Below are 14,684 nucleotides of genomic sequence, written 5' to 3' on the forward strand. Positions count from 1 at the left end.
AAAAACTTACTGGTCAATAATGTAACTGTCCACAAGCAGTAAGATATCATTCAGAATATAATGTAACTGTCCACAAGCAGTAAGATATCATTCAGAATATAATGTAACTGTCCACAAGCAGTAAGATATCATTCAGAATATAATGTAACTGTCCACAAGCAGTAAGATATCATTCAGAATATAATGGTTGATCGATGCAGTAAGATATCATTCAGAATATAATGGTTGGTCAAGCAGTAAGATATCATTCAGAATATAATGGTTGATTGATGCAGTCTGCTCATTATAACTGTCTATACATGTTTAGTGTTTTTTTTAAAGAAGTATTTGGGAATACTGTCCAGATTCAATGAAATGCATCCTGAATTTTGGTCATAAATTAAGTTTCCCCCTTTATGGAGGTGGATGAGATCAGAATGACAGAATGGTGATATGGCTTAAATCAATTTGTTTCTCAATCTGTCAATAGGTGATTTTTTTTTTTTTTTACTAGTTCATGTAAATGTGTTGGTGTGTAGATATGCTTTTCAGATGATACTAGATGTTTTACACTGTTCTACTAGGACGTAGGGCAACTAGGATGCTGTGCTGTGGTGCTTGTCTCAATTGTTTACCTAATTCATGTAGGCGTCGGCCCGAGGAATATGACATTCACAACAGGAAACGCCCGAGGATTGACTATCCGGCCGAGTTCCCACAGAGACCAGGTTACTATTACTACCATATGTATTGGTACAGCATGGAAATATATCCCATATGGCACCCTATTCCATATATAGTGCACTACTTTTGACCAGAGCCCTATGGAACCCTATTCCCTATATAGTGCACTACTTTTGACCAGGGTCCAAATGGCTCTGGTTAAAAGCAGTGTACTAATATATATATATATATGGAACTGGGCCATTTGTGCACACAACTAGTAATTGTATTGGTACCAGTCAATGTCAGTTATAAGGACGAGCTGGACCAACGGGAACGTCAGCCGTGTGCAGTAGATCACCTGCTGGGTGTTGACGAACGGTTGTGATCAAACGTGAAGAAACGTCTGGAAATGAACAGGAAATGACGGCCATTGTGTTCAGAGGTGATAGTACGGCCACCCGCATGTGCACGGCCGACGTTTGTTTTGGTCTGTCTTGTCCTTTTTTTTATTGGTATGGTGTTTGAACGATAGAATGTGCTAATGAAAAATGCTTTTTGAGTTTCCAAGTAAAGCTCATTTTGGATCCATATGAACAGAGTTCAGATCCAGATGGCCGATGTTTTGCCTAGTTAACGTATTAATGTTAACAACTATCAGTTTACTGTAGTGGGCAAGAGGTTAGATTTAATGTCCAATTTCTGTGTGATATTTTCCTCTTTGGATGTTATGAATCAGAGTAGGAAGGTTGTAAGTGGGTACTCGTAGGTAAAGTATTGATTTGACTTATTGACTACTGATGTAACAGTATTGGAACAAAACGTGTTGAAAGGGCAACTTGTGTGTCTGTAAACACAGATGTTCCAGAGGAACATGACTCACCAGTCGGAGTAAATCAGCTTTCTCTCTTTATACAGGCTTTATGCCAGTTCCACGTAACCCACCAGTTGACCGGTAAGTACCTGACATCACTCACCGGGGACCCCAAATTTAAACCCTCTAGGCTCTAGTGTAGATCGATGACCGCTTCGGTTAGCTTCGCATTCCAGCTACGGCTTCATCCGTACTACGACGGTGGATATTACTCGTCCGCCTGCCGCTAACTAGCAGGCTTGTAACTGCGCGCGTGTGTGTGTGTGTCGGTCATGGTTAGTGGAACGCCGAACTCTTCATTGAGACAATGCTGAAACATCAATCCATGGGCAAGTCAGTGACATGTTTTCATTTGTGCCGAAAACAAAATGAAAATGTATCTTGCAAATTAGAAATGCCGTCTTTATCCTATTACTTAGCCCCAATGCCGTCTTTATCCTATTACTTAGCCCCAATGCCGTCTTTATCCTATTACTTAGCACCAATGCCATCTTTATCCTATTACTTAGCACCAATGCCATCTTTATCCTATTACTTAGCACCAATGCCATCTTTATCCTATTACTTAGCACCAATGCCATCTTTATCCTATTACTTAGCACCAATGCCGTCTTTATCCTATTACTTAGCATCAATGCCGTCTTTATCCTATTACTTAGCCCCAATGCCGTCTTTATCCTATTACTTAGCATCAATGCCGTCTTTATCCTATTACTTAGCATCAATGCCGTCTTTATCCTATTACTTAGCATCAATGCCGTCTTTATCCTATTACTTAGCATCAATGCCGTCTTTATCCTATTAGCATCAATGCCGTCTTTATCCTATTACTTAGCATCAATGCCGTCTTTATCCTATTACTCAGCATCAATGCCGTCTTTATCCTATTACTCAGCATCAATGCCGTCTTTATCCTATTACTCAGCATCAATGCCGTCTTTATCCTATTACTTAGCATCAATGCCGTCTTTATCCTATTACTTAGCATCAATGCCGTCTTTATCCTATTACATAGCATCAATGCCGTCTTTATCCTATTACTCAGCATCAGGGTTGGCTAGGTTACTTTCTAAATTGTAATCATTAACGTAACTTTTGGATTACCCAACCTCAGTAAGGTAATCTGATTACATTCACCTTTAGATTACTATCCCCTTAAGAGACATTTGTCGTTTTCTAATGCATGTTACCATTTGAACGACATCTATTGCAGGATAAATCAATGTTAAAGTTTAAATAGCTGGCCATATATGGATGTTAAATTTTAGTTTATGGGTTGGTTATGTAGGCTTCATCTAACCCATCACTTTCTACTACATATAATATGATTAAATTATATATGTACATTAAAAACAAGTCTATCAGAATTAGTCATTCCAATAAAAGTTCTACACCTAGATCTTCTAGAACAGGACTTGGAAATATGGAAGTATTGATAAGCCAAATAGTTTTACTTGAGCATGACCCCAAAACTAAGGATGTATTCGCCTGTTTATGATTTAGTTGTCATGGAGGACTGATTGGGCTCATTGATTCAAGTTGAAAAGTAAATGCTACGCTCATGGATTGGCTTTGAGCACTACTGAAAAGTGCTATTTACATGTGGAAAATGAATGTCATATGCTATAGGGCCTATTTACCTTTTAGTTGGTGACACTTTGATACGTCCTTCAAGACGGTTGGAAAAGCATTCCTCATGAAGCTGGTTGAGAGAATGCCAAGAGTGTGCAAAGCTGTCAAGGCGAAGGGTGGCTACTTCGAACAATCTACAATCTATTTTGATTTGACACTTTTTTTGGTTGCTACATGATTCCATATGTGTTATTTCATAGTTTTGATGTCTTCACTATTATTCTACAATGTAGAAAATAGTTTTTAAAAAATTATGAAAAACCCTTGAATAAGTAGCTGTCCAAAAATGGATGTAGCAACTACAGATATCCATTGGTTTTAAAAACAATGATTGATAGGCACCTTAAACTCCTTGAATTCAACCATTTTATTGGGTTCAAAATACACATTTAGATTTGTGAACAGCCAACCACAACCACAATTCGTTAGACACAAATAGCTAAATGAAAAAGCAGCAGTGTGATTCACATCAATGCGTTATGTAGATATCAATAAGTGATATCCGAATACAGTGTACACGTATTCATACCGAACCTCCTTGCTTATATATTTTTTTTTATGCTAGTGGTTATATTAATTTGGGATCTATAGCATCCCACAACTGTCCCAGACTGTTTTGAATATTAATTTATTGCGTAGACTAGAATAGGACAACTTTTTTTGTGCTGTGGTTCTACCAATATCTTCAATATGAGCCTCGGAATTGGATAAGGACGTGCACAGTTCGGTCCCCGACGTGTCTGTATTCACTTGTAGCCTGTGAGGAAAAACCAGTTACGTGATGGAGAGCCATGTGAGTGGTGCTTAGGAGCGCGCAGCACTCAGGGGAGAAGGGAATTATCATGATTTATATTGCGGCCATTGGCATGGATTTGTTTTTAGGGGACATTACACAAAGGGGATGTCTCCGGGAAATTCAAGGCATTATCAAAGTGCTTGTCAAATTGTGAGTGAGAGACTGATGCAGTGTGTACAGCCTGCGCCAAAACAACAAAACAAAGCACAGCTCATGCCTATCATGCAACTTTTTTCAAGTCATCGTTAATGGCATCATGCAACCTTGCAATGTATTAAACATCCGAACATAAACTAAAGTTGCATAAATAACTCTATTAAGCATTTAGGAGGACCTGTTTCTTTTAACCTTTCTTATTTATTCAGCTTTGTTCAATTGTATTCTTAATTCTATAAAATAACGCCACAGAATTCTAAGCAAATCTTGTCTGCTAAATGAACTAGTGTAGCCCACAGCCGTATGGCATAGCCAGATCAGGACCTAACATAAGGACAACTCCGAGTACGCTATTCTGTTTCTTCTGAAATAGACTACCTTTTCTTCATGGTTTAAAAAAATTAAAAATAAAATAATGGATTTTTTTGTAAAGGTGTAGGCTATATTACATGGATTTATTAGACTTTTTTAAATGTAGATGTTCCAAAGGTCTTCATCAGTGGCTCTGTGTGGAAGCCAGGAGATGCTAAATGTGTTTGTTAATTAACTGTCATTTAAAAAAATATATATATATATAATAATAATGAAATACCTTTCTTTAACTAGGCAAGTCAGTTAAGAACACATTCTTATTTTCAATGACTGCCTAGGAACAGTATGACAGATTTTGTACCTTGTCAGCTCGGGGATTCTATCTTGCTACCTTTCGGTTACTGACTCAACGCTCTAACCACTAGGCTACTTGCCACCTCTACACTCTAACCACTAGGCTACCTGCCACCTCTACACTCTAACCACTAGGCTACCTGCCACCTCTACACTCTAACCACTAGGCTACCTGCCACCTCTACACTCTAACCACTAGGCTACCTGCCACCTCTACACTCTAACCACTAGGCTACCTGCCACCTCTACACCCTAACCACTAGGCTACCTGCTGCCCCATTACCATGAGATCTACAGTTATTTGCTTGACTATCACCTGCTGACAATTTCATGTCCGCCACAGGCCTAGTTGGGGGTACGGGTGGACTGGAGTTGGGCTCTTAGGGGTACTGGAGTTGGGGGTACTGGTGGACTGGAGTTGGGCTCTTAGGGATACTGGAGTTTGTGAACACTGTTGGGGTACTGGTGGACTGGATTTGGGGAACACTTGGGGTACTGGTGGACTGGAGTTGGGGGTACTGGTGGACTGGATTTGGGGGTACTGGTGGACTGGATTTGGGCTCTTAGGGGTACTGGTGGACTGGAGTTGGTGAACACTGTTGGGGTACTGGTGGACTGGATTTGGAACACTGTTGGGTACTGGTGGACTGGAGTTGGGGAACACTTGGGGTACTGGTGGACTGGAGTTGGGGAACACTTGGGGTACTGGTGGACTGGATTTGGGACACTGTTGGGGTACTGGTGGACTGGATTTGGAACACTTGGGGTACTGGTGGACTGGATTTGGGCTCTTAGGGGTACTGGTGGACTGGAGTTGGTGAACACTGTTGGGGTACTGGTGGACTGGATTTGGAACACTTGGGGTACTGGTGGACTGGATTTGGGGAACACTTGGGGTACTGGTGGACTGGAGTTGGAACACTGTTGGGGTACTGGTGGACTGGATTTGGAACACTTGGGGTACTGGTGGACTGGATTTGGGGAGAACTTGGGGTACTGGTGGACTGGAGTTGGTGAACACTGTTGGGGTACTGGTGGACTGGAGTTGGTGAACACTGTTGGGGTACTGGTGGACTGGATTTGGCCTCTTAGGGGTACTGGTGGACTGGAGTTGGTGAACACTGTTGGGGTACTGGTGGACTGGATTTGGGGAACACTTGGGGTACTGGTGGACTGGATTTGGGGAACACTTGGGGTACTGGTGGACTGGAGTTGGAACACTGTTGGGGTACTGGTGGACTGGAGTTGGGGGTACTGGTGGACTGGATTTGGAACACTGTTGGGGTACTGGTGGACTGGAGTTGGGCTCTTAGGGGTACTGGAGTTGGGGGTACTGGTGGACTGGAGTTGGGCTCTTAGGGGTACTGGAGTTGGTGAACACTGTTGGGGTACTGGTTGGTGAACACTGTTGGGGTACTGGTGGACTGGATTTGGGGAACACTTGGGGTACTGGTGGACTGGAGTTGGAACACTGTTGGGTACTGGTGGACTGGAGTTGGGGAACACTGTTGGGGTACTGGTGGACTGGAGTTGGGGAACACTTGGGGTACTGGTGGACTGGAGTTGGAACACTGTTGGGTACTGGTGGACTGGAGTTGGGGAACACTTGGGGTACATTACATTTACATTTAAGTCATTTAGCAGACGCTCTTATCCAGAGCGACTTACAAATTGGTGCATTCACCTTATGATATCCAGTGGAACAACCACTTTACAATAGTGCATCTAACTCTTTTAAGGGGGGGGGGGGGGGGTTAGAAGGATTACTTTATCCTATCCTAGGTATTCCTTAAAGAGGTGGGGTTTCAGGTGTCTCCGGAAGGTGGTGATTGACTCCGCTGACCTGGCGTCGTGAGGGAGTTTGTTCCACCATTGGGGTGCCAGAGCAGCGAACAGTTTTGACTGGGATACTGGGTACTGGTGGACTGGAGTTGGGGGTACTGGTGGACTGGAGTTGGGCTCTTAGGGGTACTGGAGTTGGGGTACTGGTGGACTGGAGTTGGGCTCTTAGGGGTACTGGAGTTGGTGAACACTGCTCTAGGAGAGCCACTGGTTTTGCAGGCTGCTTTTCCAGTCCTGATATTACACACCACATTTTAAAAATCAGCTGCCTAGCAGGACTTTAAGCACTTGTACATTTTGACTTTTTAGTAATTGAGCAATTAGGGTTAAGTGCCTTGCTCAAGGGCACATTAACAGATTTCACCTCGTCAGCTCAAATTCGAACCAGTTACCATTTGGTTAGTTCTCCAGATGGAGGGTTGACCATGTGTGTTTTGAGCAGGGTTGGGTCAAAAGCCTGTACACCAATTAGTGTAATGCCACTGTCATCAAAACAGTATCATGCTTTTAAAACCCATGGCATACAGAGTACTGGGTAGCTGCAGGAACAGGGTTGGAGAGCCCATGGCATACAGAGTACTGGGTAGCTGCAGGAACAGGGTTGGAGAGCCCATGGCATACAGAGTACTGGGTAGCTGCAGGAACAGGGTTGGAGAGCCCATGGCATACAGAGTACTGGGTAGCTACAGGAACAGGGTTGGAGAGACCATGGCATACAGAGTACTGGGTAACTGCAGGAACAGGGTTGGAGAGCCCATGGCATACAGAGTACTGGGTAGCTGCATGAACAGGGTTGGAGAGCCCATGGCATACAGAGTACTGGGTAGCTGCAGGAACAGGGTAGGAGAGACCATGGCATACAGACTACTGGGTAGCTGCAGGAACAGGGTTGGAGAGCCCATGGCATACAGAGTACTGGGTAGATGCAGGAACAGGGTAGGAGAGACCATGGCATACAGAGTACTGGGTAGCTGCAGGAACAGGGTTGGAGAGCCCATGGCATACAGAGTACTGGGTAGCTACAGGAACAGGGCTGGAGAGCCCATGGCATACAGAGTACTGGGTAGCTACAGGAACAGGGCTGGAGAGACCATGGCATACAGAGTACTGGGTAGCTACAGGAACAGGGTAGGAGAGACCATGGCATACAGAGTTTGGGCGGGAATATCACCTGTCGCCTAACGAGTGGCTACATGCTCATCCCGTGTGAAAGCAGAGTTTTGATGGTTGCCATAAGCAGCTGGGATTCTACGGTTGCTACTATAGTTAGTTCAGCTGCTCCTCTATAAACCGGAGTAGTCGACCCAGCATGATTTCACAATGGAAAGCGGCCTCCATTCGCTATTCCCGTGCATATGGATGACATGCCCCCCTGCCGCCTATTTGATAATGATCCAAACAAATGTGACATATTAGTAAAGACGAGATTAAATTGAGTATAGGTTGATGGGTGAAAAGGTGATCACTTGATGAGGCAATGCACATGCCTTTTCTTTTTTTTGCGACCTTTTTCAAATAGCCGATTTTAGTCGCATGTTTTGATTTCTAAGACATTCTGAGGTTTGTAATCGTTCAATAATAAAGTTGCCAAATAACTCTAAATCAGTGTTTAGGACCTGTTTCAAATGATCACTTTGACGCTCAACATAGCCACTTCATATGCGCACAAATACTATAAGATAATGTTACGGGGACTTATGAGCATTTCAGCTAAATGAACAAGCCTACAGCCTATGGCATGGAGCATAGCCAGATAACATACAGTATCTAGTCTGCTAAATGAACAAGCCTACAGCCTATGGCATGGAGCATAGCCAGATAACATACTGTACGCCAACTCATATTCTGTTCTTCTGAAATACATTTTCTTAAAATTATAAAGTTTCTTTAAACCTGCCTAAAATAATGGATTTATTGTGATGTTGTAAAATAAATTGACTTTTTTTTTAAATGTAGATTTTACAGAGATCTGCATCAGTGGCTTGTAGGCTATGTGTGGAAGCCAGGAGATGTGTTGGTTAATTAACGGTAAATTACTGTGAGACCGGCAGTCATTTGTATGACAATATCCGGCTGACAAAATGTAATGACTGCCCTGGCCATTCCTCTCTCCACCAATCCTTCCCTGGCCCTTCCCCTCTCCGCCAATTCTTCCCTGGCCTTTCCCCTCTCCGCCAATCCTTCCCTGGCCCTTCCCCTCTCCGCCAATCCTTCCCTGGCCCTTCCCCTCTCCGCCAATCCTTCCCTGGCCCTTCCCCTCTCCGCCAATCCTTCCCTGGCCCTTCCCCTCTCCGCCAATCCTTCCCTGGCCCTCCCTCCCTCCACCAATCCTTCCCTGGCCCTCCCTCTCTCCACCAATCCTTCCCTGGCCCTCCCTCCCTCCGCCAATCCTTCCCTGGCCCTCCCTCCCTCCGCCAATCCTTCCCTGGCCCTCCCTCCCTCCGCCAATCCTTCCCTGGCCCTCCCTCTCTCCGCCAATCCTTCCCTGGCCCTCCCTCTCTCCGCCAATCCTTCCCTGGCCCTTCCTCCCTCCCTCCACCAATCCTTCCCTGGCCCTTCCTCCCTCCCTCCACCAATCCTTCCCTGGCCCTTCCTCCCTCCCTCCACCAATCCTTCCCTGGCCCTTCCTCCCTCCCTCCACCAATCCTTCCCTGGCCCTTCCTCCCTCCACCAATCCTTCCCTGGCCCTCCCTCCCTCCCTCCCTCCACCAATCCTTCCCTGGCCCTCCCTCCCTCCCTCCACCAATCCTTCCCTGGCCCTCCCTCCCTCCACCAATCCTTCCCTGGCCCTCCCTCCCTCCCTCCACCAATCCTTCCCTGGCCCTCCCTCCCTCCCTCCCTCCACCAATCCTTCCCTGGCCCTCCCTCCCTCCCTCCCTCCACCAATCCTTCCCTGGCCCTTCCTCCCTCCCTCCACCAATCCTTCCCTGGCCCTTCCTCCCTCCCTCCACCAATCCTTCCCTGGCCCTTCCTCCCTCCCTCCACCAATCCTTCCCTGGCCCTTCCTCCCTCCCTCCACCAATCCTTCCCTGGCCCTTCCTCCCTCCCTCCACCAATCCTTCCCTGGCCCTTCCTCCCTCCCTCCACCAATCCTTCCCTGGCCCTTCCTCCCTCTCTCCACCAATCCTTCCCTGGCCCTTCCTCCCTCTCTCCACCAATCCTTCCCTGGCCCTTCCTCCCTCCCTCCACCAATCCTTCCCTGGCCCTCCCCAGACATTAACTAGTACCTTCATCTCCCCAGGCGCTTCCCAACTGGAGTGAGAAGAGATGTGTTTCTCAACGGGGTGAGTTCAGTAAATATATACACTGCTCAAAAAAATAAAGGGAACACTTAAACAACACAAACTGAAGTGTGATTGACTTGGAGTTACATTTGTGTTGTTTAAGTGTTCCCTTTATTTTTTTGAGCAGTGTACTACATCACCAAAGGTATGTGGACACCTACTTGTCAAACATCTCATTCCAAAATCACGGCCATTAATATGGACTTGGTCCTCCCTTTAGTCCTATAACAGCCTCCACTCTTCTGGGAAGGCTTTCCACTAGATGTTGGAACATTGCTGCGGGGACTTGCTTCCATTCAGCCACAAGAGCATTAGTGAGGTCGGGCACTGATGTTGGGCGATTAGGCCTGGCTCTTAGTCTGCGTTCCAGTTCATCCCAAAGGTGTTCGATGGGGTTGAGGTCAGGACTCTCTGCAGGCCAGTCAAGTTCTTCCACACCGAACGACAGACCATTTCTGTATGGACCTCGCTTTGTGCACGGGTGCATTGTCATGCTGAAACAGGAATGGGCCTTCCCCAAACTGTTCCCACAAAGTTGGAAGCACATAATCATTTAGAATGTCATTGTATGTTGTAGCGTAAGGGGCCCAAACCATGAAAAACAGCCCCAGACCATTATTCCTCCTCCACCAAACTTTACAGTTGGCACTATGCATTGGTGGCAGGTAGCATTCTCCTGAATCCACTAATTTGAAGGAGTGTCCACATACTTTTGTATATGTTGTGTGTGTGTGTGTATAGTCATTGATATTAACATACGGTTAATTTGATTCAGTCCTATTGATATTACCATGTGTTTTGTTATCCCCAGTCCTACAACGATTACATGAGAGAGTTCCACCACACCATCGGGCCGCCTCCTCCTTGGCAAGGAATGGTATGTTCTAGAAGTTTGGTTCATAGAGCTATAGAGCGCTCTAAGTAATATGGTTTAATATAGACTTAAGACTAAAAGGCCTATTAACGCTACCTGAGCAATACCTGTGGTTGAAACACGTTGCAGTATATCACCTGTTAATATGTGACACTGATCTGAGAAATACCTGTCTGGATGAAACACGTTACAGTTTATCACCTGTTAATATGTTACACTGATCTGAGAAATACCTGTCTGGATGAAACACGTTACAGTTTATCACCTGTTAATGTGTTACACTGATCTGCTCCTGTCTGTATATTAGTCAATATTTTGGGTGAATAGTTCTCTGAAGTTTCATCATAGTCTCTGTATTGTTATTGGCCCATCTCTTCTGAAGACAATACCTAATATTTTTTTTGTTAAATTTACATGCTACACATTTTATATACATGGCTCTTCAATTGTTGTATACCGTAGTTACATAGCAAGTACTTTTTATTTTTTATTGATCCTACCTGCCACTGACTTCATTCATAGTGTCATTTAAACACCATCTCCCCTGTAGGCACCGTACCCTGGGATGGAGCAGCCTCCTCACCACCCGTTCTACCAGCACCATCCTCCTCCTCCCCAGGCGCATCCCCCGTACACCGGGCACCACCCTGTACCACACGAGGCCCGCTTCAGGGAGAAGAGAGTCGTACGTTCCTTCAGCTCTACCCTGGTACAGCTCATTTCTGTCCTGGTTAACCTGTCTAGGACTGGAACCCCTCGCCAACAGCAAATGAAATTGCAGGGCGCCAAATACAAATCAACGGAAATCTCATAAATCCAATTTTTCAAACATACAAGTATTAGGCATCATTTTAAAGATAACATTCTCATTAATCCAGCCGCAGTGTCTGATTTCAAAAATGCTTTACAGCGAAAGCTCCACAAACGATTGTTAGGTCACCACCAAGTCACAGAAAAACCCAGCCATTTTTCCCGACAAAGAGAGGAGTCACAAAAAGCATAAATAGAGATAAAATGAATCACTGACCTTTGATGATCTTCATCAGATGACACTCATAGGACTTCATGTTACACAATACATGTATGTTTTGATCGGTAAAGTTCATATTTATATCCAAAAATCGCATTTTACATTGGCGTGTTACGTTCAGTAGTTAAAAAACATGCTGTGATTTAGCAGAGAACCACATCTATTCACAGAAATACTCATTATAAATGTTGATGAAAATACGTGTGTTATACATGGAAATATAGATAAACTTCTCCTTAATGCAACCGCTGTGTCAGATTTCAAAAAAACTTTACGGAAAAAGCGTAATCTGAGAACGGCGCTCAGAGCCCAAAACAGCCAGAAGAAATATCCGCCATGTTGCGCCGTCAACATTAGTCTGAAATAGCATTATAAATATTCACTTACCTTTGATGATCTTCATCAGAATGCACTCCCAGGAATCCCAGTTCCACAATAAATGTTTGATTTGTTCCATAAAGTCCATCAATTATGTCCAAAGAGCTTCTTTTGTTAGGGAGTTTGGTAAACAAATCCAAAAGCGCGTTCAGGTCCAGTTGGCCGAAAAGTTCAAAAAGTTATATTACAGGTCGAAGAAACTTGTCAAACTAAGTATAGAATCAATCTTTAGGATGTTTTTATCATAAATGTTCAATAATGTTCCAACCGGAGAATTCCATTGTCTGTAGAGAAGCAATGGAACGAGAGCTAACTCTCAAGTGAAAGCGCGTGACTGAGAACGAGGCTGCTGGCAGACCCCTTAGTCAAACAGCTCCCATCCGGCCTCCCTTCACATGAGAAGCCTGAAACAACTTTCTAAAGACGGTTGACATCTAGTGGAACCCTTAGGAAGTGCAACATAACCCATATCCCACTGTGTATTCGATAGGAGCTGAGTTCAAAAACTACAAACCTCAGATTTCCCACTTCCTGCTGGGATTTTTTCTCAGGTTTTTGCCTGCCATATGAGTTCTGTTATACTCACAGACATCGTTCAAACAGTTTTAGAAATTTCAGAGTGTTTTCTATCCAATGCTAATAATAATATGCATATATTAGCATCTGGGACAGAGTAGGAGGCAGTTCACTCTGGGCACGCTATTCATCCAAAAGTGAAAATGCTGCCCCCTATCCCAAAGAAGTTAAATGTGTAGTGTACTATAAATGGAATAGGGAGTCATTTGGGACGTAGCCTTTGTATAACCTGAACACCACCATCTCTCTCCCTCTGAAGCATGACTATGACATGCGGGTGGATGACTTCCTGAGACGGACCCAGGCCGTGGTAACAGGTCGCCGCAGCCGCCCCCGAGAACGAGACAGGCAGAGGGAGCGAGAACGGCCCCGGGATGCCCGCCGGGACCGCGACAGAGACCGTGGACGCGAACGTGACCGAGAGAGAGACAGGATCAGGGACAGGGAGAAGGAGAGGGGGCGCTACAGGAGATAATCAGGGACTAACTAAATCAAATCAAACAGCACGTCCTGTGGTAGTTTCTCTGACCTAGTATTTTTATTTTTTCATTTTAATTTTTAAATTTTTTCCTCACATTTTTTTTATTTTTAAAGAAGCTGAACTGTTCTGTTCTGAGTGATTGTGTTCTGTTCTACATCGTGCTGTGAAGTCGCCTCATGTCTATCATGCATGCAGTGTAACTGAACTAACTGGAGGGGGGGGGGTAACAACCCAAAATACACATTTTTAGTTCATCTTATTTTGGAGGAGACGCGGTTAAGAGCATTTAACTATTTGGAGCTGGTTTTCGTTTCTTCTTCCTGTCCCCGACTTTCAGTGTTTAATGCCAGTCTTTTGCGTGTATTTTTTTTTTTAGAAGGGATTGATCCTGCACTTGTCACATTTTGTCTTTGTGCTGTTCATGATCGTACGTGGTTCAAATGAAGATCTCTACTAAAATGTGTTGTACTGAATCTGACTGGCAGTGTTGTTGCGAGTCCCTTTTTTGCTGACCTTTTTTTAATTTCAAGCCATTTTGTTGTTTTTTCTTGTGTTTGTCTGATCTGGAAGTAAAAAGCAATATTGTTGTTACGTCGATCCCTTTTCCTTTCTGAAGTTTAAACCGAGACTCCAATCAGTGCTGTAAAGTTTAGAGAACCTGCAATGTGTGTCGGGGGCGGGGAATAAGGTATCGCTTGTCTTGGATGACTGTTTTGTACAAAAAAAATTAAATACTATTGAGTGTTTTACTACTGTCGTCAGTTTGAGTAAAAGATGGTTGGATTGATTCACTTTACATTAAACGGGTTTTACCCTGTACTTTCTGCTGGTTTGCAGAGGAAATACTAATCGTAAGATCAACAATGGCAATACACATCAGTCAGACTGAAATGTTTGGGGAAATCTGGTTACATTTTAGGCCTTTATGGAGTGGCGCAGTGGTCTACGGCACTGCATCTCAGTGCTAGAGGCGTCACTACAGACCCTGGTTCAGTGGTCTAAGACACTGCATCTCAGTGCTGGAGGAGTCACTACAGACCCTGGTTCAGTGGTCTAAGACACTGCATCTCAGTGCTGGAGGAGTCACTACAGACCCTGGTTCAGTGGTCTAAGACACTGCATCTCAGTGCTGGAGGAGTCACTACAGACCCTGGTTCAGTGGTCTAAGACACTGCATCTCAGTGCTGGAGGAGTCACTACAGACCCTGGTTCAGTGGTCTAAGACACTGCATCTCGGTGCTAGAGGAGTCACTACAGACCCTGGTTCAGTGGTCTAAGACACTGCATCTCAGTGCTGGAGGAGTCACTACAGACCCTGGTTCAGCGGTCTAAGGCACTGCATCTCAGTGCTGGAGGAGTCACTACAGACCCTGGTTCAGTGGTCTAAGACACTGCATCTCAGTGCTGGAGGAGTCACTACAGACCCTGGTTCAGCGGTCTAAGGCACTGCATC

The 14,684-nt window shown here is 44.7% G+C and overlaps 1 protein-coding gene across 3 annotated transcripts in view; it reads left to right on the top strand.

The window, feature by feature from the left end:
- The window catches only part of ythdc1 (YTH N6-methyladenosine RNA binding protein C1), a 36,325-nt gene extending 22,345 nt beyond the window's left edge, over positions 1-13,980 (top strand). Inside the window, exons 10-15 of one of the 3 annotated variants that reach the window (XM_071351525.1) lie at positions 628-707; positions 1,561-1,597; positions 9,850-9,892; positions 10,704-10,769; positions 11,317-11,475; positions 13,010-13,980. In XM_071351525.1, coding sequence (XP_071207626.1) covers positions 628-707; positions 1,561-1,597; positions 9,850-9,892; positions 10,704-10,769; positions 11,317-11,475; positions 13,010-13,225 — 601 coding nt within the window. In that variant the 3' untranslated portion in view covers positions 13,226-13,980. The remainder of the gene's footprint in view (positions 1-627; positions 708-1,560; positions 1,598-9,849; positions 9,893-10,703; positions 10,770-11,316; positions 11,476-13,009) is intronic. The other 2 variants (XM_071351526.1, XM_071351527.1) reach the window with 2 other exon arrangements.
- Positions 13,981-14,684: the final 704 nt, after the last annotated feature.

Source organism: Salvelinus alpinus, chromosome 18 (genome assembly GCF_045679555.1).
Source record: "Salvelinus alpinus chromosome 18, SLU_Salpinus.1, whole genome shotgun sequence".
Classification (NCBI taxonomy): domain Eukaryota; kingdom Metazoa; phylum Chordata; class Actinopteri; order Salmoniformes; family Salmonidae; genus Salvelinus; species Salvelinus alpinus.